Source organism: Balaenoptera acutorostrata, chromosome 3, assembly GCF_949987535.1.
Source record: "Balaenoptera acutorostrata chromosome 3, mBalAcu1.1, whole genome shotgun sequence".
NCBI lineage: Eukaryota > Metazoa > Chordata > Mammalia > Artiodactyla > Balaenopteridae > Balaenoptera > Balaenoptera acutorostrata.
The window spans coordinates 51,894,435-51,922,240 of NC_080066.1; the positions used below are offsets into that span (position 1 = coordinate 51,894,435).

At 49.2% G+C, this 27,806-nt stretch overlaps 1 protein-coding gene across 2 annotated transcripts; it reads left to right on the forward strand.

Moving 5' to 3' along the window:
* Positions 1 to 62: 62 nt before the first annotated feature.
* Positions 63 to 27,571, forward strand: SYNM (synemin). Of its 2 annotated transcripts, XM_057542794.1 has the most exons (5): positions 63 to 982; positions 8,699 to 8,823; positions 19,226 to 19,296; positions 21,266 to 23,676; positions 24,598 to 27,571. In XM_057542794.1, exons 1-5 carry the CDS (start codon positions 173 to 175, stop codon positions 24,934 to 24,936), a joined length of 3,756 nt encoding a protein of 1,251 aa, XP_057398777.1. In that variant the 5' UTR covers positions 63 to 172; the 3' UTR covers positions 24,937 to 27,571. The 2 variants fall into 2 exon arrangements, with proteins under 2 accessions (XP_057398777.1, XP_057398776.1); XM_057542793.1 differs by having other exon boundaries at positions 21,266 to 27,571.
* Positions 27,572 to 27,806: the final 235 nt, after the last annotated feature.

A 27,806-nucleotide genomic window follows, 5' to 3' on the forward strand; every position in this document is an offset into this window, starting at 1 on the left:
GTGGCCCGCTCCCATTCCCGCCCTCCCGGCCTGTTAAGTGCAGTCTCTCGCCAGCTCCCGCCCCAGTCTGCGGGCCTCCGGAGTAGCGGCGGGGCCGGAGCGGCACAGCAGAGGGGACAAGACCAGGGTAGGAGGGAACCGGCCGGCTGGGAGAGACCCGCACACCATCAAGATGCTGTCCTGGCGGCTGCAAACGGGCTCCGAGAAGGCCGAGCTGCAGGAGCTCAATGCCCGGCTGTACGACTACGTGTGCCGGGTACGGGAGCTGGAGCGCGAAAACCTGCTCCTGGAGGAGGAGCTGCGCGGCCGGCGTGGGTACGAGGGCCTGTGGGCCGAGGCGCAAGCCCGCTTCGCCAAGGAGGCGCGCAGCCTGCGGCAGCAGCTAGACGAACTGAGCTGGGCCACAGCGCTGGCTGAGGGCGAGCGCGACGCGCTGCGGCGTGAGCTGCAGGAGCTGCAGCTGCTGGGCGAGGAGGCACGCGCAGCCCGCGGCCGCCTGGACGCCGAGCTGGACGCGCAGCGGTGGGAGCTGCAGGAGGAGTTGGGCGCGCGCGCCGGCCTCGAGGCGTTGCTGGGCTCGCTGCAGGCCGAGCGCCGCGGCCTAGACGAGGCCCACGAACGCGACGTGCGGGAGCTGCGCGCGCGCGCCGCCGGCCTGACCCTGCGCTACCGCGCCCGCGCCGGCGGCCCCACCGCGCCCACGCCGCGCATGCGGGAGGTCCACAACGGCTACGCGCTGCTTGTGGCCGACTCATGGCGGGAGACCGTGCAGCTGTACGAGGGCGAGGTGCGCGAGCTGGAGGAGGCGCTGCGGCGCGGCCAGGAGAGCCGGCGCGAGGCCGAGGAGGAGACGCGGCTGTACGTGCAGGAGGCGGAGGCGCTGCGGCGTGAGGCGCTCGAGATGGAGCAGCTGCGGGCGCAGCTGGAGGATGAGCTGCTGTGGGTGCGCGAGGCGTACGAGCTGCGGGCAGAGGAGCGGCAGGTCAGTGCGCTGGGAAGCCCCCAGCCCAGGCCCGCGCGCCCTGCGGGTGGGGGCCGCGGGGGAGCGGTGGGGCTCCCCGGACCACGGCTCGTTCATGCCAGGCGCGACGTCGCCCACGGGCGGGGCCGGCCCAGAGGGTGCCGGTGGGGACCCAGGCGCCAAAGGGACCACCCTGTTCTGCAGTGGGGCCTCAGGGTCCCGGCATCTCGCCACCCCTGGCCCTTCGACTCAGTGGGCGAGTGCCAAGTGGCAAGTCCCGCTGGATAGACCCGTCCCTGCCCTCCTGTTTGGTTGTCAATTTCTTTGGCCCTTGGCATGACTGGGTGCATCCTGACAAATGACCCTCTCAAGCTCTAGGTTCTCTTTCAATTTCCTGTGTTTCGAAGACCGAGTTCACTTAAAAGTCAACCAAGAAGCCCCAGAAGTGACTTCCAGAGGTGACAGCTCTTTCCTTCTCAGACAAGTCTCAGTGTTGGGAGATTTCTAGGCAGTGGTCAAGTCCTTATCGTGAGCCGTTCAGAATGGCAGCCCCGTTGGCACTAGGGCTCCCCTGGGGAAAACTTAACTTGATTTACAAATCGGTTTTTATTTTGCCAGGATGATTTCCCAGTTGGAAGCAGCTGGTGGTGGCTCCCTGGGCCACTGCCTCATTTGTTCTTAGGAGGGGCAGTAATCTTAATGCAGAGAAGAGCATTAAGATCAGAGATGTTTTTCTCACAGTACAAGCTGATGTCCGATCTCTGGGTTGTGTAAAAGCTGTGGTAACACAGGTCCCTATGGCAGGATGTCATTACAAGTACAGGTAATATAAACAGTTCCTGTTTCAGAGAAGCAGAGCTCAGACTTCTGACACTGACACGGTGACACCTGTGGCTGGATTTATTGTGTGTACACCCAATCCAGTCCCAGGGTTAGCCCTGGTCCTGCCCAGTCTGGGCCAGAATTGGAAGTATTCCCAAATCCTGCAGTCATCAGTTCTTAGGATGACAGTTTAAGACAACATCCACACGAATTCAGAAATATTTTAAAGGGAACAGTTTGTAGCTTCAAGTTAAAAATTTGTGGAGTGATTTTGTGCCTTTTTAAAAAATTAGAAGTAAAGGAAACATGGCAGTTGTGGCATAGAGGCCTGTGGTGACCTCACAGGCATCCATAAATAATCAGCAGTTATCTGTTGACTACCCCTGGTCCTTAGCACTGTACTGGGGCTTCACTCTTCAAAGAACTAGAGTCTGGATGGGGAATCATATAAAGCAATACAGTACAAAGTTGTTTGGAATTTAATCTTTTGGATCATAGGTTTTGTTTGGCCTCTGCCTCATAATTTTCAAAAGCCTTCTGCTGGGATTGTAGGTGGGACAAGGGGAGGGGCCGGTGAAGTATGTGCTGATTTCCGGAGCTTACTCTAGACTCCAGAGCGCTTCCCTTTCCAATGATGGTGGCCAGGGATGCCAGTTCCATGGGGCCCCATGCTCTTTGTTGAGTGAAAGTTAAAAAGTGTCTTTAATGTAAGCTTTCACAGAGCTTTTAACGAAAGAGAAGTGCCTGCCAAACTCACTGCCCACTGAACCCCTTTGTAGGGAACCCCTGCTACCACCTCAAGGGTCCCTGCTGTGCAAGCAGGTTTGGAAAAGGCTTCTTTGAGGCGTGTTTTGTGGGCTAAATCCCCACCATTCGTTTGCCATCATAGCTCACTTGGCTCATTTTGGACCTGGAAGCTCTGGTTTCAGTGTTCTTTTTTAGCAGCAGAAACCTTTCCCCCGCAGTTAACTCTTAAGTGCACCGCCAGATATGAAACAGATAAAAGCAGAGTTCCTCTGATTCCAGGACAGGTGGGGACCTGAAATGCCGTTCAAAATCACCTTTTTTAACACAGGGACTCCAGGGTACTTCCCTGGGGTCACACCTGCCCCAGAACTAGGATCCCACCCTCCTGTCCAGTGATATCTCTCCTATTGGAATTTGCTTCTTTCCCCTAAAAGTAAAGAGTAAGGAAAATGTCTATAAGGACTTGGATATATTTCAGTTCCAATTGGTGGCTGTTTCATTGTACTGCATGTTTCCTTATCCATAGCCTGAATCTTTCACCAGTTAACCTTAAAGCAACCATATTTCAAGTTGCATTCCAAAAGACTCAATACCAAGCATTAGTATATTTTTTTAAGAAGTGTAAAAATGCTAGATATTTTGTTAAAGAGTAAATATGGATGATTTAACCCCAAGCCCCTGATGTTTTCAAATTCTATAGAAGCTTAGCCTGGGGAGACTGAAAATATCATAAAACCTGATTTAACTAATTTACTGTAATAAAAGTTTCATTACTAAGAGTTAGCCTTTATCAAGAGCTTTTTGTGTGGCAGGTAGCAGAGGTACCAAGCCCATCACATGTGTATTCACTCTCAGTCCTCACATCAGTCTTAGGAGGTGGGTACTAATATTTACCCCATCTTACAGATGATGAAACTGAGGCCCATAGGTCACCTAGTTAGTAAGTAGCTAAGCCTGGGTTTGATTCATGCTCAATTGCCTGAGCAACTAACCACTGAGCAATATTCCCTCTCTTCTATCTGTTCTATTAAAGATGAACTTTAAACCAGTATTAAGTTTGCTTTCATAGAACAATGATCAGTGTTCTTCCTAAGGCATAGCACAGAGGTGCCTGTTAATCTACAGTCCTAAAATGCTTTCAGACCCTTCCAGCTGGCTGTTGTCAGAATAGTTTTAGTGTTAAGTCTTTCAGTTACTTTTTAACGTGTTCCATACGGTTTAATGGGAACCTCTCTCCCTCATCTGGAGGCAGGAACACCCACACAGTGCCCAGGCTCTGGGCTGGCACTGCAGCTTGAGGGGGAAAGATGCTCACTAGGACTTTCTTTCTGGGAAAAATGGGCCTTCCCAGATGGCCTACATGCCTTAGACCTCTCTCGTAGGCCCCTCGCCTCAGATTTGCCAGAGAAAAGTTTGCTGAAATGACATCCAAGTTCCCAGCATTTTATATGTAGTTCAGATCACTTGAAGCCTAATTAATAGACCCTGTCTCCCAGTCTGCAGGAAGGGGCTTCAGACAAAAACTGTAAGATGTTTGTGATTTACACCAGCCTTACCCCATAAACATTGAGATTTTGGCTCGTGAAAGTGTACTCTTAGCCTCAAGGCTGACTGTGGCCAGCTTCCACGCCCCCAAGACATGACTGAAAGAGAACTTTCTTTCGATAGGAATGGAGTTGGTTTAGCTGCCCTACCTGGGTCTGAATTGTGGCTCTGCCACTGTTTGTGTCTCCGTTTCCCCATCTGTGAACTAGGGGTAATGAAAATGGCCCACAGGGTGCATCCCCATTCAGTTCATTCATTGAGTACTTGGTGTGCCAAGCTTGCCTCTTAAGTGCTGGGGGTACAGCAGGGAGCATAACAGAAACAAAACAGAGAAAGTCCTTGACTGCACAGGTCTGGAGGTGGAAACAGTTCAGTGTTCAGGAGCAGGTGTGGCTGGGACGAGTGGGCGAAGGTGGCCTCTACAGGACCTGGGCTTCGGCTCTGAGCACGTGGGAAGTTGCTGGAGGGCTCTGCGCAGAGGCGGGTGGTGACCCGTGTCTTCATGGAATCTCCCTGGCTGCTGGGATACACATAGACTGTGTGGGGCACATGTGGGAGTAGGGAGACCTCTTTAGGAGACACTTGCCACCGTCAAGGCAGTAGGTGCTGGAGGCTTGGGCCAGGGGCAGCAGCGAAGCAGAGGCAGGAATCTACCCTGAAGTTGAAGCCCATGGGGTTTGTGGATGGATTGGATGTGGTGGGAGAGAGAGGGAGAAATCAAGTCCGCTCCAGGGCCTGGGGCCTGAGCAGCTGGAGGAAGGGGGGTGGTACAGGAAGGCAGGCTTGGGTGGGAGAGCAGATTTCAGTTTGAAATGCCTCTGAGATACCCACCTGGTCTTGTAACATAAATGATGGGTCTGGAGTTCAGGGTGTTGTATGGGCCAGAGATATAAACACTTAGCATCCAATCAATGCTTGTTATTAACAAACATCTAGTTTTTGCATCTAAATGAGGTTATCACAGAATTTAAATTCCCTCGAGCTCTCTAACGTTCAAGATTCTCAGTGCGTGACCATGACACTTGCAAGCTCTTCCTGTTGTGTCTGGGTGATTTGCTCAGCAAGGAGCTGCTCAAGTTTGGTTAAGAGAAAGTGAATTCTTTGGACAATGAGGGCAGCATGCTTTCCCTGATGTAGCCTACATTTCATCACCAGTTGTGATGCTGCCCAAACGTTCTCTAAATAGCAACTAGAAAGGTGACCTTTCTCCCCAGCTCTAACATTTGGCAAAACTGCTCCTGCTTGGGTTAGAATTTGCTGTGTCTCAGGCTCCAGTGCCTTGGCTTGGCCCACGGTTTGAAAACTTCTGGAGAAGTGGAGGCCAAGTCTGAAGCTTTATTCAACCAGCAGGATCGGTTACAATTTCTGTGAAGACTGTTGGGAGCCAATAATTCTTATATTCCTGCTTCCAAAAGTCAACGAATTTTCCTTTGACAGTTTAGGAAGAGTTGACTCACATGGGAATGTGGTTGGAACTGCACTTATTTTAACTTAAACACAGTTTGATTTTCCTCCTCTTATTTTGCGGGGTGCAGAAATGTTCTGTACCCCCAGGAGGGAGAGAATCTTCGTGTTACCTCCTTGGCATGGCTGGGAGATCTTGACCTGCTTAGGAGGCTTGTAGTTAGAGAATTGAATGTGTTTGATTTTTTTTTCTAAGCATTTTAACAGCAATCAAACTTTTTTTGTGAAGAAGGTATTACTACACATTGTCAGATTTTAATATTTAGGTAGAATTTCCTGTAGTAGGAAGGAGTCATATATTTATGTTTACAGAACATTTTATACTGTAACCTTGTACCTGAGTTTATACTCCCTCTAAAATGGGGGAACATAGGCTTTTAACACTGAGACTTAACTATAGAATGTGTGAATGTTGTGACTAAATTCTGGCAACTGTCACTTAAATCAAGACTGGCCAATGGTCTGCTTTGATGAACCTCTTTATCTATTTATAATGCCAGTTTTGGAGGGTGTTTACACTTACCCACCCTCGGATACTAGCTAGCGGTTTTTAAATTTACTCCTTTGCTTTAAAAGCTAAGTGGCTTAAGTTTTTGTTTTTAGCATACTTTGTATAAACAAAAAGAACCTAGCAACAATTATTAGCTTAGATATATAGAACTGCTATGAGAAGCAGAATTATTTACATGCTGATCATTCATGCATCTTCTTAGATGGTAAATCCAGTGTGGGACTTAGTTACATTCATTCCTTAGTTTCATAGACATTACATATTTACTTTGGACTGCCAGCATATTGTCAGGTGCCTTTGGTGGAGGGATTACATGAGAAATGAAAATAGATTCCTTCTCCCGTTGTCTTATAATTTTTAAATTCCACAAAAATAAATGTCTAAAAGTGTAGCCTGTTAATTGTATTCAGGAATAATGCTACATTTCATTGCAAACGAAAAGTTAAAGTATATGGACTTGTTCAAAGTTTAAATATTTGTTCAGTTAACTGTTCCCCAGCGTAACTATAAAATGTTATATAAAACTGTAATGCAGAGTAGGGCAAAACTGTAAAATGGTACAAATGAAGCCATTGTGTTTATTAATTAAAATATATTGTCAATTGAAAATAGTACATTTTGGGGACTTACCTGGTGGCACAGTGGTTAAGAATCCACCTGCCAATGCAGGGGACACGGGTTCAATCCCTGGTCTGGGGAAGATCCCACATGCCACAGAGCAGCTAAACCCATGCGCCACAACTACTGAGCCTGTGCTCTAGAGCCTGTGAGCCATAACTGCTGAGCCCTCGTGCCACAACTACTGAAGCCTGCATGCCTAGAGCCCGTGTTTTGCAACAAGAGAAGCCACCGCAATGAGAAGCATGCCCACCACAACGAAAGAGTAGTTCCCACTCACTGCAACGAGAGAAAGCCCGTGTGCAGCAACAAAGACCCAATGCAGTCAAAAATAAATAAATAAATAAAATAAAAATAAATACATTTATTAAAAAAAAAAAAGAAAACAGTACATTTTGAGGAGGGTAATATTATCTTGATCATTTCATTTTAAATCTAGTTCACTGGTTGCGTGCTGTGTGACTTGCATGTGAAGGGCATTTTTCTAGAGGCGGGGGCTGGGGGGATGCATGAGACAGCGACAGGCTGTGCCTTGCAGTGTCTCCCAGGCGGGGGGGGGGGGGGTTGGGTGGTGGGACATGGACAGATGCAATTAACCAGGAGGGAGCAGAAGTGCTATGGGGGTGATGTGAACACGTGCCCGGGGAGCACTTATTAAACTACATGAGAACAGTCATAAAAGTTTATATCCAGGTCTGACTTTTGACATTTATGCCCAGAATATATTCTTGTCACATTAACATAACTTTTCTTCCCAGATGATTTTAAAGTAGCTTTTCTAGGTGAAACAAAGAACTCTGTATCATGAGTATGGGGGAAATTCTGTTTCAGATCTGAGTAAATTCTGTTTTAAATATAGTAAAACCCCTGCTTTCTAGTCTTGCCTTATTTTATTTATTTATTTTAAACTTCTCTTTATTTTTTATTTTAAAAAGATTTATTTATTATTTATTTATTTTTAATTTATTTTTGGCTGAGTTGGGTCTTAGTTGTGGCATGTGGGATCTTCGTTGAGGCATGCGGGATCTTTCGTTGGGGTGTGCGGGCTTCTCTCTAGTTGTGGCGTGCGTATTTTCTCTCTATAGTTGTGGCACGCAGGCTCCAGGGCGTGTGGGCTCTGTAGTTGTGGTACGCTGGTTCCGGAGTGCGTGGGCTCTGTAGTTTGTGGCATGAAAGCTCTCTAGTTGAGACTCGCGAGCTCAGTAGTTGTGGTGCGTGGGCTTAGTTGTCCCACGGCATGTGGGATCTTAGTTCCCTGACCAGGGATAGAACACGCGTCCCCTGCATTGTAAGGTGGATTCTTTACCACTGTACCACCAGGGAAGTCCCTAGTCTTGGCCTATTTTAAATAACATCTTACTTCACTAGTGTCATATATTGACTTCCCTAAGCTGACTGATGTCTGAGCTGTAGAGATGCTTTACAAGCATTCATTATTATTAGGGAGAATGAAAAGAGAAGCCCGTGTCCTAGCCACATCTTCCTTATGCGCTGATTAAAAAAAAAAGAAACCTTCCAGGTGGGAGAAATATAGTATTTAAAAATCATCCTTGGGACTTCCCTGGTGGTGCAGTGGTTAAGAATATGCCTGCCTATGCAGGGGACACGGGTTCAAGCCCTAGTCCGGGAAGATCCCACATGCCGCGGAGCAACTAAGCCCGTGCGCCACAACTACTGAGCCTGCGCTTTAGAGCCCGTGAGCCACAGCTACTGAACCCCACATGCCGAGAGCCCCTGCTCCACGACAAGAGAAGCCACCACAATGAGAAGCCTGCACACCGCAACGAAGAGTAGCCCCCACTCACCGCAACTGGAGAAAGCCCACATGCAGCAACGAAGACCCAACACAGCCAAAAATAAATAAATAAATTTATAAAAAAATAAATAAATAAAAATCATCCTTGCAATGACTGCATTTTTAATAAACTTGGAGATTTTTCATCTCTTTTTGTGTTCTGAGCTCTTGGTACCTTAAGTTCAACCCAGCAAAGCTCCAGTCCTCTGATCCCAAAACCTTCTGTTCTCTTTAGAGAAAGATCGCCTGCCTGGAGGATGAGAAGGCAGCCCTTACCTTGGCCATGGCTGACCGGCTGCGGGACTATCAGGAGCTCGTGCAGGTGAAGACTGGCCTCAGTCTGGAGGTGGCAACCTATAGGTAAGGATGCTGCGCTGAGTCCACCAAGCTGAAGCTGGCAGTGTGAAAGTCCCTGCAGCCTCCGTGGAGTGGCTGTGGCTTTGTGACAGCAGAGAGCAGCCCTGGTGTGGCCAAGTGAGGCGTCCAGGGCCAGAGAGGGAAGGAGGAGCGGGGCCACGCTCAGATCACAGAGCAGGCATCCCCTGATGGTGGGAGTAGCCAAGTTTTGCACCCTTGCCTGCTCTTTGCGTGTGTCCTGGGAACTGGTGAAGAGCTTTGCACACGTCAACTCCTCGGATCCTAGGGATTAGGTTCTGTGTTAGTTACAGAGCTAGAAAGGGGGGTACCGGGACTTGAACCCCGAAGGTCTGAGTCCATCTGCCTGTTGTGCTGTTGCTTCAAATCCCAGGGCTCTGACTCTGTCTACAGGGATTTGGCCTTAAAAGTACTGCGTCTCTGCCCAAAGATCAGCATGGCACTGCAGGCGACTGGCTTTGTTTATCAAGATGTTGACTTGAATTTGACCAAGCCAGATGAAACAGTCACAGAGCCCTCAAAGGGGCAGAGGACATGGCCCGGTATCCCTGGAGGGGCCTGTGGGTCACAGAGTGGCACTTGCCCTCGGCGCCCCCTTCCTGCCCCCCGGGGCTGAGCCATCTCTGGCTGAGGTGGCACCCCTCACCTTGCAGCTTTCCTGATTGGTGAGGACTGGTACCGAGGGACCCAGATCTCAGACACTTACAATGGAAGGAATCTTAGGGACCCAATTTCCCCACTTGTGAGAATGATCATGGTGGCCAACGTTACTGAGCCCTTACTGCCTGCCGGACGCAGTGGTAAGTCCTTCGCAGCTGCTCACTGCCCATAGTCACCCTCTGGTGGTGGACACACCACACCCCTTTTGCAGGTGAGGGAAGGGGCCTGGAAGCAGGGATCCAGGCTGCTGAGGGGCCTGTGCCTTACCCACCGAGCATGACAGCCCTTGGAGGAGCCTCTGGCTGAATTGAGGGATGGTCCTAGGGCCAAGCTGGTGGGGGCCTTGCTGGGTCCCTGCTCTGGGAGCTATGCAGCCTGAGTCCTGCAGAAGGGATGCTGGTCAGGGCATGGGGGAGGGGAGAGGAGGCACTTGCCAGCCTGTCTTTCCCAAAGTCCATCTCCACAATCTTCTTGGAAATCTCATGGGGTGAACAATTGCAAAATTAAATTGGTAGGGTATTGAAACAAATGCTGAGTGAGATAAGCTAAGCTTTACTAATAAGGAAAACTTCAAAACAGTCGTGCTTTATTTGGGGGAAGGAAGCATTAGGATTTTTTTCACTTGCAAGTGACAGAAACCCTTCTCAGACTGGCTCAAGTCAAAAAAGGCATTTATTACTTCTATAACTGAAAAAGTCCTTAGTTTTGGGCATGGTAGGTTCAGGTGCCCGGATGGGGTTGTTGGCAGGCTGTCCCTGCCTTCTCTGGCCCCTCCTTCCTTGCTCTGCCCCACAGTGGCAGGAGGGGCCCCAAGCAGCTCCAGGCTTTTGTCCTTGAAACCCCCAATCCTGTGGTCAGAGGAGGGGGCTCTTTCCCACCATCCTAGCAGGACTCCTGGACCCCCTCTGGCTCTGCTGGGTCACGTGCCCATCCTTGGCTCGGGGAACGAAGTGCTTGAAAGGGGTCAGCTTCCTATGAGTCACATGGACTGAGATTCAGGTGGGAGGTACCCCAAACAAGGCATCGTTCTAGAGCAGATGCTGGGTCAGCCTAGAAAACCCACATCTGTGCCCCTGTTAGGTGACACCTGGTGTCAGGTGAGGTCTTTTCTCTACAGAGGCAGTTGGATGGATCTTCCTGTTTCCTTTTTGTAAGAGTTCTCTGGGTTGGAGTCAGGAGACTTTGATTTTATGCCTCATCTCTCTGGCATTTTGAGCCCTTTCCTTCCTCGCTTTGTCCTGCCCCCAGTTCTCTGTCATGAAAAGTCAGAGGGCACAGGTGGGCATCTTGCCTGAGAGGCCAGGGCCTTAGCTCTCTGGTAGGTGTTCACAACCCTACCAGCTTAGCTTTCCTCAAGGCTTAGCTTTTTCTAGCTTTTCTCTTGGTCGCGAGCCTTTTTCACTCATGTCAGCAGGGACAGAGTTTACTCCTGTCTGTGGCCGGGCGTTTCTTTAACCCATTTAGGGATTGACTTGGCCCTCTCCTAGGAGTTTAGGAAGCATCAGTCCTTTCTGGGAAGTGAGTGATTGATTTCACTGTGTGCCTTCCTGAAGTCCAAGTTTGCATGGGGAAAATGGGGAGCTCAGCCCAGGAGCCTGCATATGCCCGGCCCTGCCCAGCTCCAGACCCCAGCCTCTGTGGTTAGAACTGTTGCCGCCCGCCTGCCCTCCAGTGCTTAAGATTGAGTCTGGGAGATGCCTGCAGGTCTAAAAGACGTACAGGGGTAGAATATGACCTGCTTCTTTGTATCAGCCAAAAGCCTAGCATTTTTTATCACTGATAAGTGTCCTGAAGATAAACCCTTGCCATGTCTTACATGATTCTTTCAGTACTTTGTGCTGCTGCCCAAATTCTGAGGCCAGGTATGAAAATTCCTCTTCACAAGTGCCCATTTGATCTTTACAAACCTCGACCCTCCATCTCCGGAAGTTGACCTTCTTCCCACACCCTGCCTCTCTGAAGGCGGCAGGGACAGTCAGCTCCGTGGGGACCACGTTCCAGGGTCCCGTGCAGTGTGACTGCTCACCAGCCCTGTCCAGAGGGGCTGAGGTGGGCAGTGCTGTGGCAGGCATGGCTTCGCCTGCCGTGGCTGAGGTTGTGTTTCCCCGAAGTGGCCGCTCCTCTAGCACTGCTCAGACAGACATGTGAGGTGTGTGAGCCACTGCTCACACACCACACATGGAAGAGAAGGGCTGTGGCTCTGGAAAGCTGAAAGCACATCACAGCACGGCTGGACTCTGCGGGCTGTGCTGAGGCCAGGTCTCAAGTATCGTGAGTCCTTCCAAACCCAGATATTTGGCCCTTTCCGGAAACCTTAAAGAAGAAACGTTAAGGTAATAATAAAATGGTGCAACTCATAATTTATAGGGATAGACTTACAGTTTATACGTAAATATATAATTTAACAAAATAATAAAATTAAAACAAAGCAAACCTCAGAGTCTAAGACTGGAGGATTTCACCAAAACTAAGTTGGCCAGTTGGTGGCCAGGGAGACCGTGGCGCCTGGCCTGGCAGGTGAATGTGAGAATGAGCCCTTTGCTCCCACATTGCAGGTGATGATGGGCAGAAGCCGTGGGGCTGGGCTGGGGCTGAGGATGCTGAGAGAAGGGGGAAGTGTGGGAGAAGACAGGCTGGCACAGTTGTGCTTGCTCTTGTCTGCCTGTCCCCAGTGGTGTGATGTGGGGCTGGAGACGCTTATCCGCCTGACATGTCATCTCGAGGTTTTTCCTGACGTGTGAGTGCTTATTATACGAGGGGCTGAGTGATGTAAGGGGAGATTCTCAGAAACAGGACAGGGCGTGGTTCTCAGCTGCATCTGCACATGGGCATCACTGGGAGAAGCTGATGAAGCATCGGCTCCTGGACCCAGTTTAGATATTCCCATTAGATTGGCACAGGGTGGGCCCAGGCATGGTAGTGCTAGAGCTCCGAGGATGATGGTCAGATGCATCCAGGGAAGAGAAACACTGGTCCAGGGCCTTGCTCACAGGGGCCTGCAGACCCATAGTGTGGGCATCACTAGGCATCTCAAACTTGTGGGAAACCTTGGGCCCACCCCAGACCTACTGATCAGAGTTGCCTTGTCACAAGATCCCAGGTGATTTGTGTGCACACTACTGTTTGCAGAGCAGCCCACGGGCATCCAGAAAGCTCTAAGCCTGTCTCACAGCAGCCTAGAGGACAAGACAAAGGATAGGCAGGCTGAGTGGGGGGCTGGTTCTGTGGGGGGCTGATGGAGTTTGCAGAGCAGGCTTCCTGGAAGAGGCAGTGCCAAGTCTTGCAGGAAGGGCAGCCAGGAAGAGACCATGTGGGAAGGGCTTTCCAGGCAGAGGGGGCAGCCCGGGCGAGGACCTGAGGACTGACCTAGCGTGGCATCTGTGGCAATGCCAAGCATTCGGGCGTCCCTGGGCAGCTTGGTTTTGGGGGCTGTCATTGAGGGCCATGTATGTTGGGTGGATAAGAGCCACACCCGTGAAGCCATGTTTTGTGAGCTGGGTGGGGTTTGTGCTCTCAGGCTGCTCTGGAGATGCTCGGCGTGCAGGGTGTGATGCCTGCTCAGAGGGGCTCAGAAGCGTGCGGCCGGGTGCTGAGGATCGTGTGCTGTGGATAAGGCTGCGCGGACTGAGGTAGCCTCCTACACCATAGGAAACAAGACACGTCCCCCAAGACACACAAGTGCAAGTTTTCTGGAATCAGAAGGGAGTTGTGAGAATCAGGGAAGGTTTCTTCTGGAGGGAGATGAGATTGATCTGGGTCTTGAAGGATGGCAGAGATTTGAACAGACATAGAAGAGGGGGAGGTGGGAAGTGGGGGGTGGCATGGGAGGAGGGAAGGAGAAGTATGGTTAGGTGAAAAGTCAAACAAGATGTTAAAGTAACAGTATGCATGTTCCAAGAAAATACTATACATGGTTTACTGCCAATGAACAGAGTTTGATAAAGATGGTTAGGAGAAGGAATGGAGAGCTTCAGGCCGAGGTAATTAAGAGAGATTTTCAAGGGATGTGGGATTTGAGTTGGGCCTTGAAGGGGCAGGGAAAGTGGGGAATAGGAATTGGACTGGCAGAAAGGTGTCAGGAAGGAGCTCCAGGTGCACAAGTCAGGATAAGAAAATAAGTGGAGGAAGGAGAATGCAAGATGAGTCAGCAGAGGCCTGGAAGGAGGCAGATTGCAGGGGCCTCCATTGCCAGGCCACTGAGATGGGGTGGTCCCGGGGCCAAAGCCGAGGAGAGGGGAGCCAGGTGCTGGCAGGTGGAGTGCAGGAGGGTCTGGGCCTGGGGTGGAAGGGGTATGTGTGTCTGTGGGTGGGGGCGGAGGCCTCGGGAGGTGCATGTGGTGGTCGGAGATTCGGGACCTGACATAGGTAGGTACCCGAGGGAGCCTCCACTCAGGGCTGGTGGGGGCAGTGATGGAGGGGCTGGGAGCAGGAGGTTTCTGGGTAGGAACGTGGGCAGATGTGCTACTGGGCACACAGTCTTCTAAACTAGACCACCCCACACTGAGCCCTTTCCACAAAGCAGGTGGAGAGGGCTCAGTGGGCTTATTCAGACTTAGTGTATAATCTGAAGATGGTGAAACTGACAGTATTCAGAACCCACCATGTCCCAAACCCCTCTACTGCTGACATAAAGATCAAGCCCAAGAGCTATAGATTGAGAACTTGCAGAAACACAGTTAAAAAATAAATAGAGCACTCCCGCCCCCATCCCTCCCCCCCAAAAAAAGAAAACAGAACCCAATCTTCAGGAGTAAGCTGTTAGAAAATATACTGGAAAAAAGAAGATAGTCAAAATTGGAACAAAAAAATGCAAAAATAACCCAGGAATAAACTGAGTCCAGAAACCACAAAACTGAGGGTAAGAAGGGGCCCATCCTGGATTTCTTATCTGAGGAACAGATGATGAAATCTCCATCAAAATTTAAAAAGAGGCTTTGTTTTTTATGTTTTGGGGGTGGAGAATATAACAATTCTAAGTTTTATCTGAAAAAATGGAAAGCAGGGCCAAAGGATTTCTCAGACAAAAAACACTAAAGGGAGTCTTGCCTGGCCAGATACGAAAATGTAGTGCAAAGGTTTCCTGCCTGGGGACTTTATGGCAAAGTCCTTTTAAAAGGTTAGTTTCTTTGTATGTCTGTGCTGGGGGAGGACGTGCAGAACCCCCCTTTCCTCTTTCTGATGGCAGTGGGCAGAGGTGGCGGGTTTTAACTGAGAATATTCAGTCTCTAGGTTTAGACTGCTAATGAAGCAGTACAGATAATGCTTAACATTGCTAATTTCATCATTTTAATGATGTTTCTGGTTGCTCCATTGTTTTTAAGATCACTTGTACCTTTTTACGTTTCTGTTCAAAGGAGAACATTTCTTAGGAAGTTCTCAAGTTCTTGGAGAAATACATTTTAAAAAAATTAATTAATTAATTAATTTTTGGCTGCATTGGGTCTTCGTTGCTGCGCGCGGGCTTTCTCTAGTTGCGGCGAGCGGGGGCTACTCTTCGTTGCAGCGCGCGGGCTTCTCATTGCAGTGGCTTCTCTTGTTTTGAAGCGCGGGCCCTAGGCGCATGGGCTTCAGTAGTTGTGGCACGTGGGCTCAGTAGTTGTGGCTCGCAGGCTGTAGAGCGCAGGCTCAGTAGTTGTGGCGCACGGGCCTAGTTGCTCCGCGGCATGTGGGATCTTCCCGGACCAGGGCTCGATCCCGTGTCCCCTGCATTGGCAGGCGGATTCTTAACCACTGCACCACCAGGGAAGTCCCCATTTTGTTTTTTTTAAAGTTGAATCCTATTTTTGGGAAAACCTATAAAAATGTGTTAACACTGAGACTTACCTGGTTATTAGGTGAAAAATTTGAAGTTAATAAAATCTTGTAGTTTTCAGGATAGATAATTAGGATCAATGGATACATTTGGTTGTTAGCCTTACCCACATCATTGCGTAAATGCATTAGCCCTCAGTTAACCATGACTTTAGGTAATCCAGAATCTCTTCCCTTCTTGAACTACTTTGGTTAATGGAAAATCACCTTTCTTCTGAGGTCAATAGAAGATGATGTAGATGATGATGATGATGATGATGGCTGATATTTATTGAGCACATATTCGGTGACAGCCATTGTCACAAGAACTTTCCAATCACTTTATTAATTACCACCACAAACCTGTGAGTGCTCCCTGTTTCAGAAATGGGGAAACTGAGCCACGGAGGGTTTGAGCGGCTTGCCCAAGGTCAAAGGACTAGGAAGTGGCAGGATTTGAATCCAGGCAACCTGATTCTGGAGGTTTCTCTGTTAACCACTTCCTGTGCTTCCTCTTTCTGCTTTATTAGTAATCTTATTCTTTATGTCAGTCTTTTTTTTTCTGTCTCTGGAATTGACAAATGGGCTTTCCTTATGTGATTGCATCCTGAGCACAGAGGGAATGACCAGAGGCTGCCTGGCACCGCTGCCTCCTTGTTGTCTTTCACATGCCTGTGCTTGGGACAGACCCTTTCCAAACCAGATGGTGATGCTGGTCCTGTGGATGGACTTCTGCCCCTCTCTCCTCCCTTCCCCCTCCAGTCCCCAGTCTAGAGCGACAGGCAGTCCCCTGTCCTCTCTGGAGCTGGGGCCCAGGGAAGCTCCTTCTCCCAGCCCCTCCCCCTTTTCCTCCCACAGCCTGCGTTTTGCCAGGAAGCACCACGTGAGACATCCCTCCACCCAGGACCAGGCAGGCTCCCCCACTGGCATTGCTTCTGGAAACATCCTCCGACTCTCCCTCCTCCCTGACGCTTGTCCCTGTTTCTGGTGGGCGTGCAGGGTGGCCGCCTTGTGCCCACTGTGTGGAGCAACAGCAGATGTGCCCTGAGCTGCCATCAGGATAATCTGTCCCAGACGGGAGCCCCACTGCTGGTTGGCCCGTGGGTGGTCTGCTAGGGCCTGGCACCCAGCCAGGGGCCGCATTAGCGCTCCCTTCCAACTTGTGGGCTTGTCTCCACCACCTTAGTGAGGCCAGGGACCTGGTTTTCCAGCACATGTTTGCTTGTTTTCCTGCCTCTCGAGAGGCTGCCAACCTGTGGGCCTGTGTGAGATGTTCACTTATAGCCCATGATTCAAGCGGTTGGCATTTCTCACTGGCACTGTGGGTCCCAGGCAGTTTTCTTCCACCGCTCCCCAAATAACCAGAGAACGCTTGACCTGCTCCTTAAAGTTGTACGAGTCTGTTCCTTAAAAACGTTCCTCTGAGAGCTTTTGAGGGAATTGACCCTTTTTGGCCTTGCCCCAGGGGTTTTGTTTATGCCTCTGCTACCTAGTCTCGTGAGCTGTGCTGGTGGAGACGGGATGTCATGTGTCATTGTTGGGGGGGGGGGTGGGGGGTTCGTAAAGGCATGGATTCAGGGACCAGTGTCTCAGCATGCCTGTGAGGCCCTGTGCTGGGCGCCCAGGTGGAGAAGGTGGCTCCTGCCTGTTGGACCAGCCACTGGGAGGAGGAGTCACTGTGGACCTGAGTTCTTCCCTAGTGGGAGCTGCTGCTCTTCCCTGTAGGGACATTTTGATTGAAATCACCAAGAGATGTTGGATCCACTTTCATTAACATGGTCTGGAGGGTCTGTCTGCAGTATTTGTTCTAAAATGTATGTGAAATGCACCATCTCTGGCCCCGTAGGGAGGCCCAGGCAGCTTGCAGGGGCGGCTGAGTGCCCAGGCCTGGGCTCCCTTTCTCTTGCTGATGAGTGCAGGCCTGCACTCCAGTCTGCTCACCTGTAGGGCCAGGATGCCCGTCGTCGGCCCAGTGTGGGGTTGCCAGGAGGACTTGGTGAGATAGAGGGGAGGGTTAGAGCCTGTTTGGTGCTCAGTCTTAGGGCTGGTGAAGGCCTTGGGCACAGGAGCATTAGCGCTGTGTCACCCCTCGGGGTCTGGTGCCCCCTCCTAGGAACGATAGTACCTAACTCGGGGTCCTGAACTCAGTAAAAGTTTGGTGATGGCTTGGATTTTCCCTGAAAGAGAAGCAAAACCATTCCCCTTTGAGGGGAGAGGGAAGAAGTTTTTCCCCCGAGAGGATCTTCTTTATCCTGACCGCCCCCCACGCCCACCCCCGCCCCGGCCACCAGTTCTCCGCTGACCTGAATGCCCTGCAAGCCCTTTCTGTCCTGACTTGGGCAGCTAGCGTGGGAGCCCTGTGGCACCTGCGGCTTCCTCCCAAGCAGGCAGAGGGAGGATCTGAAATAGGACTTGGCTTCTCAGTAGCCCCCCGTGGACCTTTAGCTGTAGGATGCTACCTTTCCTGCTGCTGTCATCCTGGGGCGCAGACCCTCCCAGGCTGACTTTTACCTTGAACGTGTTCCTTTTATTCTATACAGACCTCAGGATTTTCTCGGCAGTGGAAGCTATTTGTGTTCCTGGAACCGAACATGCTTGGTCATGAGGGTGTGGGATTAATGGGCTGGTGTCCTGTTTCCTGGCTCTCGCCTGGCGTGGAGGGCAGGGCTCTGGACACGGCCCCTCGGCTTCCTGCGTCCACACATGCACGCTGTAGTCGCAGCTTGCAGGAGAACCCTCCCGTGCACACCTGGACTGGAATCCCTCTCACCCTTGTCTTTGCTTTTTCCTCAGGGGGGCCTCCTTGCTCTCTTCCACCTGCCCGCAGGGTTCTCGCATTTGTGGGAATCACTGCGTTTGAATCAGTGGAAATAGAACTTGGCCCTGGTCTGCCTGATCCGAGAGTCCCCACCCAGCTCTGGCGTCCCTTCCCTCTTTGGCTGCCTGGCTCTCAGTGGTCAGATCAGCATTTCCAAGTGGGCCCCGCTTCTGCTTGCCCTTTGCCATATGCAGTATATTTCTTGGAACTGACGTTAGTGACCTCACACGTTGCCCTAGCAACTGAACAACTGTTGTGCCCACAGCAGCCCACGTCCTAGGGTCTCCAAACAATGGATATCCCGCACTGACCCACTGCGGTGTGCTGGGACTATGGGGCCTGACCTCTGCTCTCTCCTCAGGGCTCTGAGTCATAGACGTAAATAACAACTTAATGAAGACTCTAGAGTTTTACACTTTGGGAGCTAGACATGGCCAAAGAACCCACCTAGTCCAGTGCATTTTGCCATTTTATCAGAGGAGATAACTGGATGCTGCCTGGAATGAGACCCCTGGGGGCCTAGGTGGTGGAGGGGTGTGGTCTGCAGCTCTTCCTTCTCCTCTTATGCCTGCCCTTTCCATCTCTCCTCTTTTTTCGTCTCTAAGATGTCCCCGTGGAACCCAGTATGAAAACTGCAGATGCCGTCTGGCTGCCTTATTTACAAACAAATGTCAGTCCTTATTCTGCCCTTAGTCAGCCCCTGACCTGTGACTCCAGAGAGACCCCAGTGGGGTAGTAGTAATTGTTTTGGGTCCCTGTAGTCCAGGGTGACCTGCCAGGCATGGGCCCTTCCTTGCTTCCCAAGGAAGCCAGACCCCCGACCTCCCTTCCTGGGTCCACATCCCTCTGTCTCCTCCTCCTCCATGCCCTGGGTTTGGAAGGGTTTTCTAGAAGGCCTTGGCTCTCCCGTCCTCCTGAAGCCCTGGCCCCCTCATTTTGTTCATTTAGCTGATAGACGCTCTCTCCAGCCAGGTCTGCTGGGGTAGGCTTGCGTCCCAGTGGTGCAGCATCTGCAGACACATGACACTGTGACAGTGTATCATTGACCAGATCGACAGCTAACAGAGGCACTTCTTGTCTTTTATTTCCTAATGAGTTTTTTAAAAATAATTTTTACAGAGCCTTACTGGAAGGAGAAAGTAATCCGGAGATACAGATCTTGACTGAGCGCATTGAAAATGTGCCACAAGGTAAATATAAGGAAAGCTTATCATTTAACATTAAGATGCTGTCTATCTGAGCAGGTTCATTCCATGGATAAAAGAGTAAAGCATCATTATCTGGAAGAGTTGGGGTTAGATAAGAGTTTTCAGATACCTGTCATTTGTCCCTCTCAAGTATCAAATAGATTTTATTTAATGGGCCATAGTTTCAATAATAATGCAAATGAAATTGTGTGGGAAAGAACTTCATTAACTCATTTGTTCATCTAGCCAGTGTTTGAGGGTGCTTCCTACCCAACGTGGTGAGGGAGGAGAGGGCTGATGGAAAGCTGGGAAGTGTGAAGGGTGAGAGGTGGACGTGGATCTGTTCATCACACCCTGTGGAGGGAACACCCTTTACAGACCAAAGACTTACAGCCTTAACCCAAACCTAGGGAGGTATTACTTTGTACAGCAGGCAATCAACACTGGAACTCGTGACCCTACCGGCGGGAGAGGTGGGAAGGATTACACTGTTTCCACCAGCCTAGGTTTGTGTGGGCAGCTCAGGGTGATGTGAGCGGCAGTGTCACCTAGTGCCCTGAAGTCAGCCTCAGTTCGGGCCAAAAGCTGCAGCACAAAGCCCGTACTTCCTGTAGCTGCAGAACTGACATTAGAGAGTTAATGTTCATCAGAAAGACCCGGAGAACCTGTAGGATAACTTTTTTTTTTAAACTTTTCCCAGTCCTATAAAACCTTAAAAAGCTTTCTGGCTAAGCAAGGGCAGATTACATTATGTGCAGTATGTTCTGTATACACCTTACTCTGTGTAGTTTCAGGCTCCATGAGTGTTGCCATGTTCAAAATCATGGTACATTGGGATTACATGTATGTACTGGTTACTGCTGTCAGGAGAATGTGATTATAACAGTCAATCTGGATAGGTGGTAGTTTTAAAAAAAATAACACTCCCCATCTTTATTTTCAAAAACAACATCCCTATTAGACACTTCACAGATTGACAGGTCACTGGGTTCAGAATAATTTTGGTTCCAGTCATCTGTGACTGGAAGGGATTTGGTCTTAGTGTCCAGCAAGTTTGCTTTTGAATTTGAGAGTAAGGTTGGTTGGCTGCCGTTGGGGAGACCCAGGGGGCGAGAAGCCTCTGCCCAGCTCAGCAGATGGGTGTGGGTGGGCACAAAGGGGTGCCTGCAGGGTGGATGATGCTCCTGGCCCGGCCACATTCCTGCCACCAGCTGCCACCCCTAAGAGCAGGTACCCTGGGTAGCATGTCTGCGGATGGTCCAGAGCAAAGCAGGAAGCCCCATGGACTGCCTCCCAACCCCAGGACCATGACATTAAGACAGATTGTAGTATTGGTGATTGGTTGGCTTCCTGCTTTGGCACCTTTTCAAATGAAATGTTTGTTAAAAAAAAAAAAAAAAAAAAAAAAAGTATAAAAATAGAAGAAATCAGGAATTTTAAAAAAAAAGTTAAATTCTTCAATATTTGTTGGCCCAACATGGCAATCAAATGAAAAATAGTAAAAGGTGGAGGGGTTATGCCATTCAGTGTTTAGTATTTATGTACTCTGTAGTAATTATGAAGCTCTTCTCTGCTAATCAGTAAAATAAAGTTACCTCAACAAAGTGGAAATGAAGGATTCCAAATTGTGAAATTTCTGCCACATAAATAGCACCCCTAACGTCTCTGGCACACGTGCCATGCTTTACGATCACACGTTTGATATATTTAAGATGCATGAATATTTTAAGATCAGTAACTGGAGAAAAGTGTTGTGTGGAAGCATTCGTAGGGCTATATTTTATTGTCATAGGTTTCTTTAAACTACCAGGAAAAAATAATTTGGGGGTTGAAAATATCTCATTTATAATGACCTTCCTGTGGTAATAGTGTATATTATGATGATGGGATGGGATTTGATCTGTTGTGATGCTTTTAAGATGAAAAAAGATAATGATGACTATCATTTTAATGCACTGTTCAATTTCTACAGAATTCAGAAACAAGCCCTGTCGATATACCACCTCAGTATTACAGAGGGAAAATGAAAGAAATCTGTTTCCAAGGCAGAAAGCACACTCGGCCAGCTTCAACCACAGCCTGGCACCACGTCCTCGGACGCCTGTTAGAAGCGCTGCCAGAAGAGACTTCCTGGGCTCCAGATACTCTTCCCTTATCACTACCCCGCAGGAAAACTCTTACGAAAAAACTGCCAGCCGTCAAGCCAACTTCAGAACTTTCTCTCCAACCCCTGGTCTTTTAAGAAATACTGAAGCTCAAGTGAAAACATTCCCTGATAGACCAAAAACCGAAGGTATAAAGGGCCCCCCCACTAATTTAGCCAAAGAGTCCGCCGTTGCCCAAGAGTCCTACCAAGAACGCCGGGACAATGTGGCGGCAGGTGCTTCCGAGAGCACTTGGTCAAATGAGAGGACCATCACTTTGGGAAAGAAAATGGAAGCTAAAGCCACAAGGGAGCAGGAGAGAAACAGACTGGGAACCATCCAAACAAAGCGAGAAGAGAAAATGTTTGATTCTAAAGAGAAGGCTTCAGAGGAGAGAAACTTAAGGTGGGAAGAACTTACAAAGTTAGATAAAGAAGCAAGAAAGAGAGAAAGCCAGCAAATGAAGGGAAAGGCAAAGGAGGAGTCACTGGAGAAAAGTGTGAGGGAGAGAGAGATACCGATCAGCCTAGAAGTATCCCAGGACAGCACAGCAGAGGCGGCCCCCCAAGGTCTCCAGACACCCCTAAAGAAGGATGCTGGTGATAGAACACATAGAGGGGTGGAAACGAGAGAGGCAGGGCTCAGGCTGGGCACCAGCGACACTGCAGGCTCTCTGAAAGGTAATTCCATGACTGAAACCATAGCTGAGAACATCGTTTCCAGTATCCTGAAGCAGTTTACCCACTCTCCTGAGACAGAAGCATCTGCTGATTCTTTTCCAGACACAAAAGTCACTTACATGGACAGGAAAGAGCTTCCCGGTGACAGGAAAACAAAGACTGAGATAGTCGTGGAGTCAAAACTGACTGAAGAGGTCGACATTTCAGATGAAGCTGGCCTGGACTACCTGTTAAGCAAGGATGCTAAGGAGGTGAAGCTGAAAGGAAAATCAGCTGAGCATTTGATCGGAGATATAATCGGTCTTGGTCTGAAGGGGAGAGAGGGGAGAGCAAAGGTCGTCAACGTGGAGATCATCGAGGAGCCCCTGAGCTATGTCAGTGGCGAGAAGGTGGATGAGTTTTCTACACCATTCGAAGTGGAGGAGGTCGATGATGTGTCTTCGGGCTCCAAGGGGCTTGTTGTTGAGGAGGAAGTTTACAGAGAAACAGATACCACGTGCTCAGGGAATGAAGGTCAAAAGACCAGGCAGCCCCAAGAGAACATAACTCACTTTGAAGAAGTGACGGAGGCAGGTGACTTGGAGGGAGAGCAGAGTTATTTGGTGTCGACTCCGGACGAATACCCTGGTGGCCACGAGAGAGTTGAAGGCTCTGTGTACGGGCAGATCCACATCGAGGAGGAATCCACCATCAGGTACTCCTGGCAAGATGAAATTGTGCCAGGGTCTCGGAGAAGAATGGAGGGGGACGATGCATTGGGAGAGAAGGTTGTGAAGCCACTGGATGTTCCAGAAGCATCTCTGGAGGGGGACATGGGTTCTACTCACTGGAAAGGACAAGCGAGAAGTGGTGAATTTCATGCTGAACCCATAGTCATTGAAAAGGAGATTAAAATACCACATGAATTCCACACATCCATTAAGGGAGGCTTCAAGGAGCCCAGGCACCAGCTGGTGGAAGTGATTGAGCAGCTGGAGGAGAGCCTTCCGGAGCGCATGAAGGAAGAGCTGTCAGCCTTCACCGGAGAGGGTCAGGGCGGGCCTGGGGGTGTTTCCGTTGATGTAAAGAAAGTCCAGACTGTGGGTGGCGGGGCTGTGACCTTAGTGGCCGAAGTCAACCTCTCGCAGACAGTGGATGCCGATCAGTTAGACTTGGAGGAGCTGAGCAGGGATGAAGCGGGTGAGATCGAGAAGGCCGTGGAGTCGGTGGTACGAGACGGCCTGGCTAGGCGGCACAGCCCGGCCCCTGGCAGCCCAGATGGGGAGGCCAGAGCGGAGGCCCCGGCTGCCAGCCACGGCTTCAAGCGCTGGGCAACCCAGGAGCTGTACAGCCCCTCTGGTGAGGAGGCCGACGCCGGCCGGGCCTCTCCCCGCACGGAGTTGGTCACTTCCCAGGGCCCCATGTCGGCCACCGTGGAAGTCACCAGCCCAAGGGGCTTTGCCCAGTCACATGTGCTGGAGGACGTCAGTCAGTCTGTGAGGCACGTTCAAATAGAGCCCCCTGGAACTTGGAGGACTGAGCAAGTCTCACCCGAAGGACCCGCCGCCCAGGTGGTGGAGGTAAGTGGGGAAGGTGACCTGAGTTGGGCAGCAAGCTCGGCGGGAGCCAGCTTGTCTGCAAGGCATCTTATGTTGGGTCCTGATCAAAGTCAATTGTCCAAAGAAGTCTTCTTCCCAGGGCCTGACCCTCCCTGTCCGGGGGCCGGGGACTCAGAAGAGCCTGGCCCGGCAGAGCTTTCCACAGATCCTGACAGATCGGGGAGGCACAGGCCATTTGGCTCCCAACAATTTCATTCTAAGAGGGAAATTATTTTTCAGGCTCCCGCTTCTGAGGCAGGGAAGGTTGGTGATTATTTTTCAACAGAAGAGTCAGCGGGTACCCAGACTTCTGTGAAGCACCTTCAGTTAGGCCCCATGGAGGGGTTCAGTGAGCAGATCCAGCTCACAGCCCCCCTTGCAGACAGAATGGAGTTGGGTGTCAGAGAAGCTTCTGTGCGCACGGAAGTGCGGTCAGGGAATGGCACATGCATCAGGCACATCAAGACCGTGCCTCAGAGGCACCAAGGCACCGAGCAGGTAGTTCCCCCACCCTCGGAATTCAGCGACTCAGAAAGCAAAGCCCACAGAGAGGGCTCGGCAGATGTGACCCAGGCCACCCGTAGTTACACTGTGGGTAGGAAAATCCTGATGACTGAAAAGAGCACCTCCCAAAGGGCCGTTTCTGAATCGCCTCAGGAGGCTAGTTCAGGAGACACATCAGGGGCAGAAGCGACATCAGGTGTGAGCAGATCCTTTAGGCATATTCAGCTGGGTCCTGCAGAAACCAACACCTCTGCACACGTTGTCTTCCACGGACCCATTTCCAAAACATTTGCACTTGCTGGTTCGGTGGACTCCCCTGAGGTAGGCGAGGTCGCAGACAGTGGCAGAACACTGAGGCACGTTGCCCTGGGGCCCAAAGAAACTTCGTTTACCTTTCAGATGGACGTGAGTAACGTAGAGACGACCCCCCGCTGGACCCGAGAGGCCACAGTCCTCTTCCCCGCAGGGACGGAAGCAGAAGCTCATAGTGTGTCTGACCGTGATGCTTGGAGAGATGCCAGCAGTAGGAATGACCTGGCAGCTGGCGTGAGCTTTCAGGGCTCTGCTGGGGACAGACACCAGGCCCCCGGGGAAAAGGGCAAGGAGCAGGCTGAGTTTGATAAGATGGTGCAGCTGCAGAGGATGGTAGACCAAAGGTCAGTGATTTCGGATGAAAAGAAGGTTGCCCTCCTCTATCTAGACAATCAGGAGGAGGAGAATGAGGGACACTGGTTTTGATAAACATATTTTGTTTTAAATGCCATCTTACTTGGTAACATACCGACGCACAAAGGCCTTTACTTACTTTAGGGGAAGGAGGCGCACTCTTTATTAAAACCTCCCCCCTTTTTTACTTTCTTTAAAGAGTGCTCCAGGCAATGTCAATTTACTTGATAATCTGTAAAGATTTCAAACTAATTCATGCCTTAAAAGGCTTTGCAATTTTATTGAGTTGGAACTTTGACAAAAATATTTTTTATCTTTTTAGTCTTAAAAGCTCCTTGTTCTGGAGTTTTCTTTCTACTCTACCATTCTTGCACCAGGTCACAGAAATGCCTCACATCTGTTTGAAACTATATCTAGGTAAGATGCCTAAATGGTAATGAGATTAAAGTAATATATTTAAGAGTAAATTTTATTTGCATGTGCTAACATGAAATAGTAAACTAACATTTTAAGGGAAAAATGAATACATTTTTCTCTTTCCAAAGTCTTTTCAAAAAGAAATCATAGGAAATAAGCAGATTAAAAAAAAAACTAAATGATTTCATCTTAGGAAAAAGTTATTTGTCATAGAGTTAAATTCATTTAAAGACTTGAATGAATTGCTTTCTATGTGCAGAAATTTAAATAATATAGTATTTTATTTATGGAGAGGACAGCTCCAGCTTCCTGCAGTATATCAGATCAGCACACTAGCTATGTTTGCATGAGTTCCTGGAACCCTGCACTGGGTCCAGGCAGGGACAGGGGCTGGGGGGATGATTATTGGGAATGGCTTACAGTACCAATTTTTTGCAGTACTAGGTTGTTTAGTGCACAGTCTAAATACTCTTTTTTGTTATAACCTAAGTTCTGGAGTAGCCAGCTCTTACCAGGATATACTTGAGCTTTTCTGCACTTTAGCCTCTAAACATTTAATTTTACTGGTGGGAGGTAGACCCTGAAGACAATAAAAAGAACGTTGATGCGCAGACTGTAGCTGGACTCATGGGATGGTCGTGCACAGTAAAGTTGAAAGCCCAGGTGGGCTGTGCCTCCCAGAGAAGCCCTTTCCAACCCACTGATGATGGGGTGGAGGCCTTTCTGAGCGCAAAGAGTTAGAGATGGAAAAACGGCAACCAACCTCATGGAGGTTTTTGCACTTTCGACAGAAATCATAACAGTGGCGGTGTTTTGTCCAGGGAAACAAATAATACACTAAATAGAATAAGATGTTTTGGGGAGGGAACTGGGTGCTTCTCCTGCCGCCCAGCCCTGAAGCACCCAGGCAGGGCCCTGGAGGAAGGCAGAGGCCCTACTCTTCTGGGCCACAGAGTGTGGCCCTGTAGATATACACCACTGAGTTTAAGATACTAGAATGGGTGTGTTCTGCTGGATTTGTTTTATTTTACATAATGGTATTGTTTTTAAAGCTTCCTTCTTTAAAGGTGTAGCATCACATAAAAATAGTATCTCTAGGAGCACAGTATTTTAATCCAAACTAGTTTCTTTCACTTAATGTTGTCAAAACTGTACCGCCCCTAAGTTTGTCATCCTCAGGTAGGACATGATGATGGAGGGCGGTTATGGAATTTGAGGGTCTTCCCTCTAGGTTTCACTGATGGCCCTCAGACCTCCACAATGCATATCTCCTCAGCTGCCAGGAATGGCTACAACAAGTAGTTTAGGGAGAGTGCGTTTTCCTAATCAAGAAGTGGAGGATCAATGCAGCACAGCTTTCAGGGTGATCTATTTTTAAAACACCATGAAGCAGGGTATAGAAAGAAAGTTGATTTGAATTGCAAGTGTAAACCTTTGTTATCTGCCAAATGCACTAGTGATTGTCAGAAACTGGTACGGTGGTGACGGCTTTGCCAATGAAGACTTCTTGTTTCTGATATAAAGATGAGTTGATTTTATGTTAGTTGTAATTGGTAATGATTTGTATAAGTTATTTATTGGTGAGAATTTGGTCAAGGTGACAGCCTACTGTTTGATGGCAAGACAGACTGATGATGGCAGGAGTCTATTATGTGTGTCTAAGTAGGCTTAGTTTAATGTCACTCTCCTAGCTTGTGACCTTGGAAATGAGGGCTAATGTGAATAGGTTTATTAAAGTCATGACCGACCTCCATTGGAAAATAAATGTCTTAGATCTTAATTTTTATCTCCATGTTGGAATGCATATCTTTAAGAAGTATCCTGACAAGAGTATTTACCAATATGGAGTCATGAGCTGTTGTTGGTTACTAAGTCTCTGGAACACCCAGGAGCAGGGTGTGCCCTTGACCCTGTGACAGGTCATGCCACAGCTCCATGTCCTTTAAAACCAGTCACTCTGGAGACAATAGTAGTCAACTGTGTGGTGGGACAGGGTAAGGACACAACCAGTCTTTTCACATTCATTGTTGTGTAGACAAAACAGTATTAATGGAATGTTTTTCACCTTCCCACTGGCTGTTTTGATATTGTTTGCTTAAAATGTATATTTAGAATGGAATCATCCAAAAAGCTGATCTTGCTAACCACCTGTGAAGGGATATGTCATAAGAATGTATAAAAATAAAAATCTAAGAAAAAATCCCACATTGTTCCTAAAGAGAATGAATGTTTTCCAGTAGGTGTTTTTGTGGTTTTTATTTAAATTCTAATTAAAGCATATATGTGTTTATGTGCATGTTTTTTTTTATGGTGGCACAGAATCACTGGGGAGAATATATGTGAAAAGTCCCAGTTCTTTAATTCCTCACCTGAATCAGAACTCGATATTGTTAGCACAGAACTAGAAAGCATGGCAGACAGAGCATAAACCACTGGCTCGTATTCAAATACAGACTGGACAATTTGTGGTAAGAATGTCATCATGACAGCCTGGAAGGCTAGTGACAATAGTGTGACCAGCCATC

What these genes read in the sequence shown, in the direction of transcription:
- SYNM (XM_057542793.1), top strand. Translation starts at nt 173, where the DNA reads ATGCTGTCCTGGCGGCTGCAAACGGGCTCCGAGAAGGCCGAGCTGCAG. An exon ending in TGCGGGCAGAGGAGCGGCAG is followed by an intron (nt 983 to 8,698) that starts GTCAGTGCGCTG and finishes TGTTCTCTTTAG; the next exon opens with AGAAAGATCGCCTGCCTGGA. An exon ending in CATTGAAAATGTGCCACAAG is followed by an intron (nt 19,297 to 21,265) that starts GTAAATATAAGG and finishes CAATTTCTACAG; the next exon opens with AATTCAGAAACAAGCCCTGT.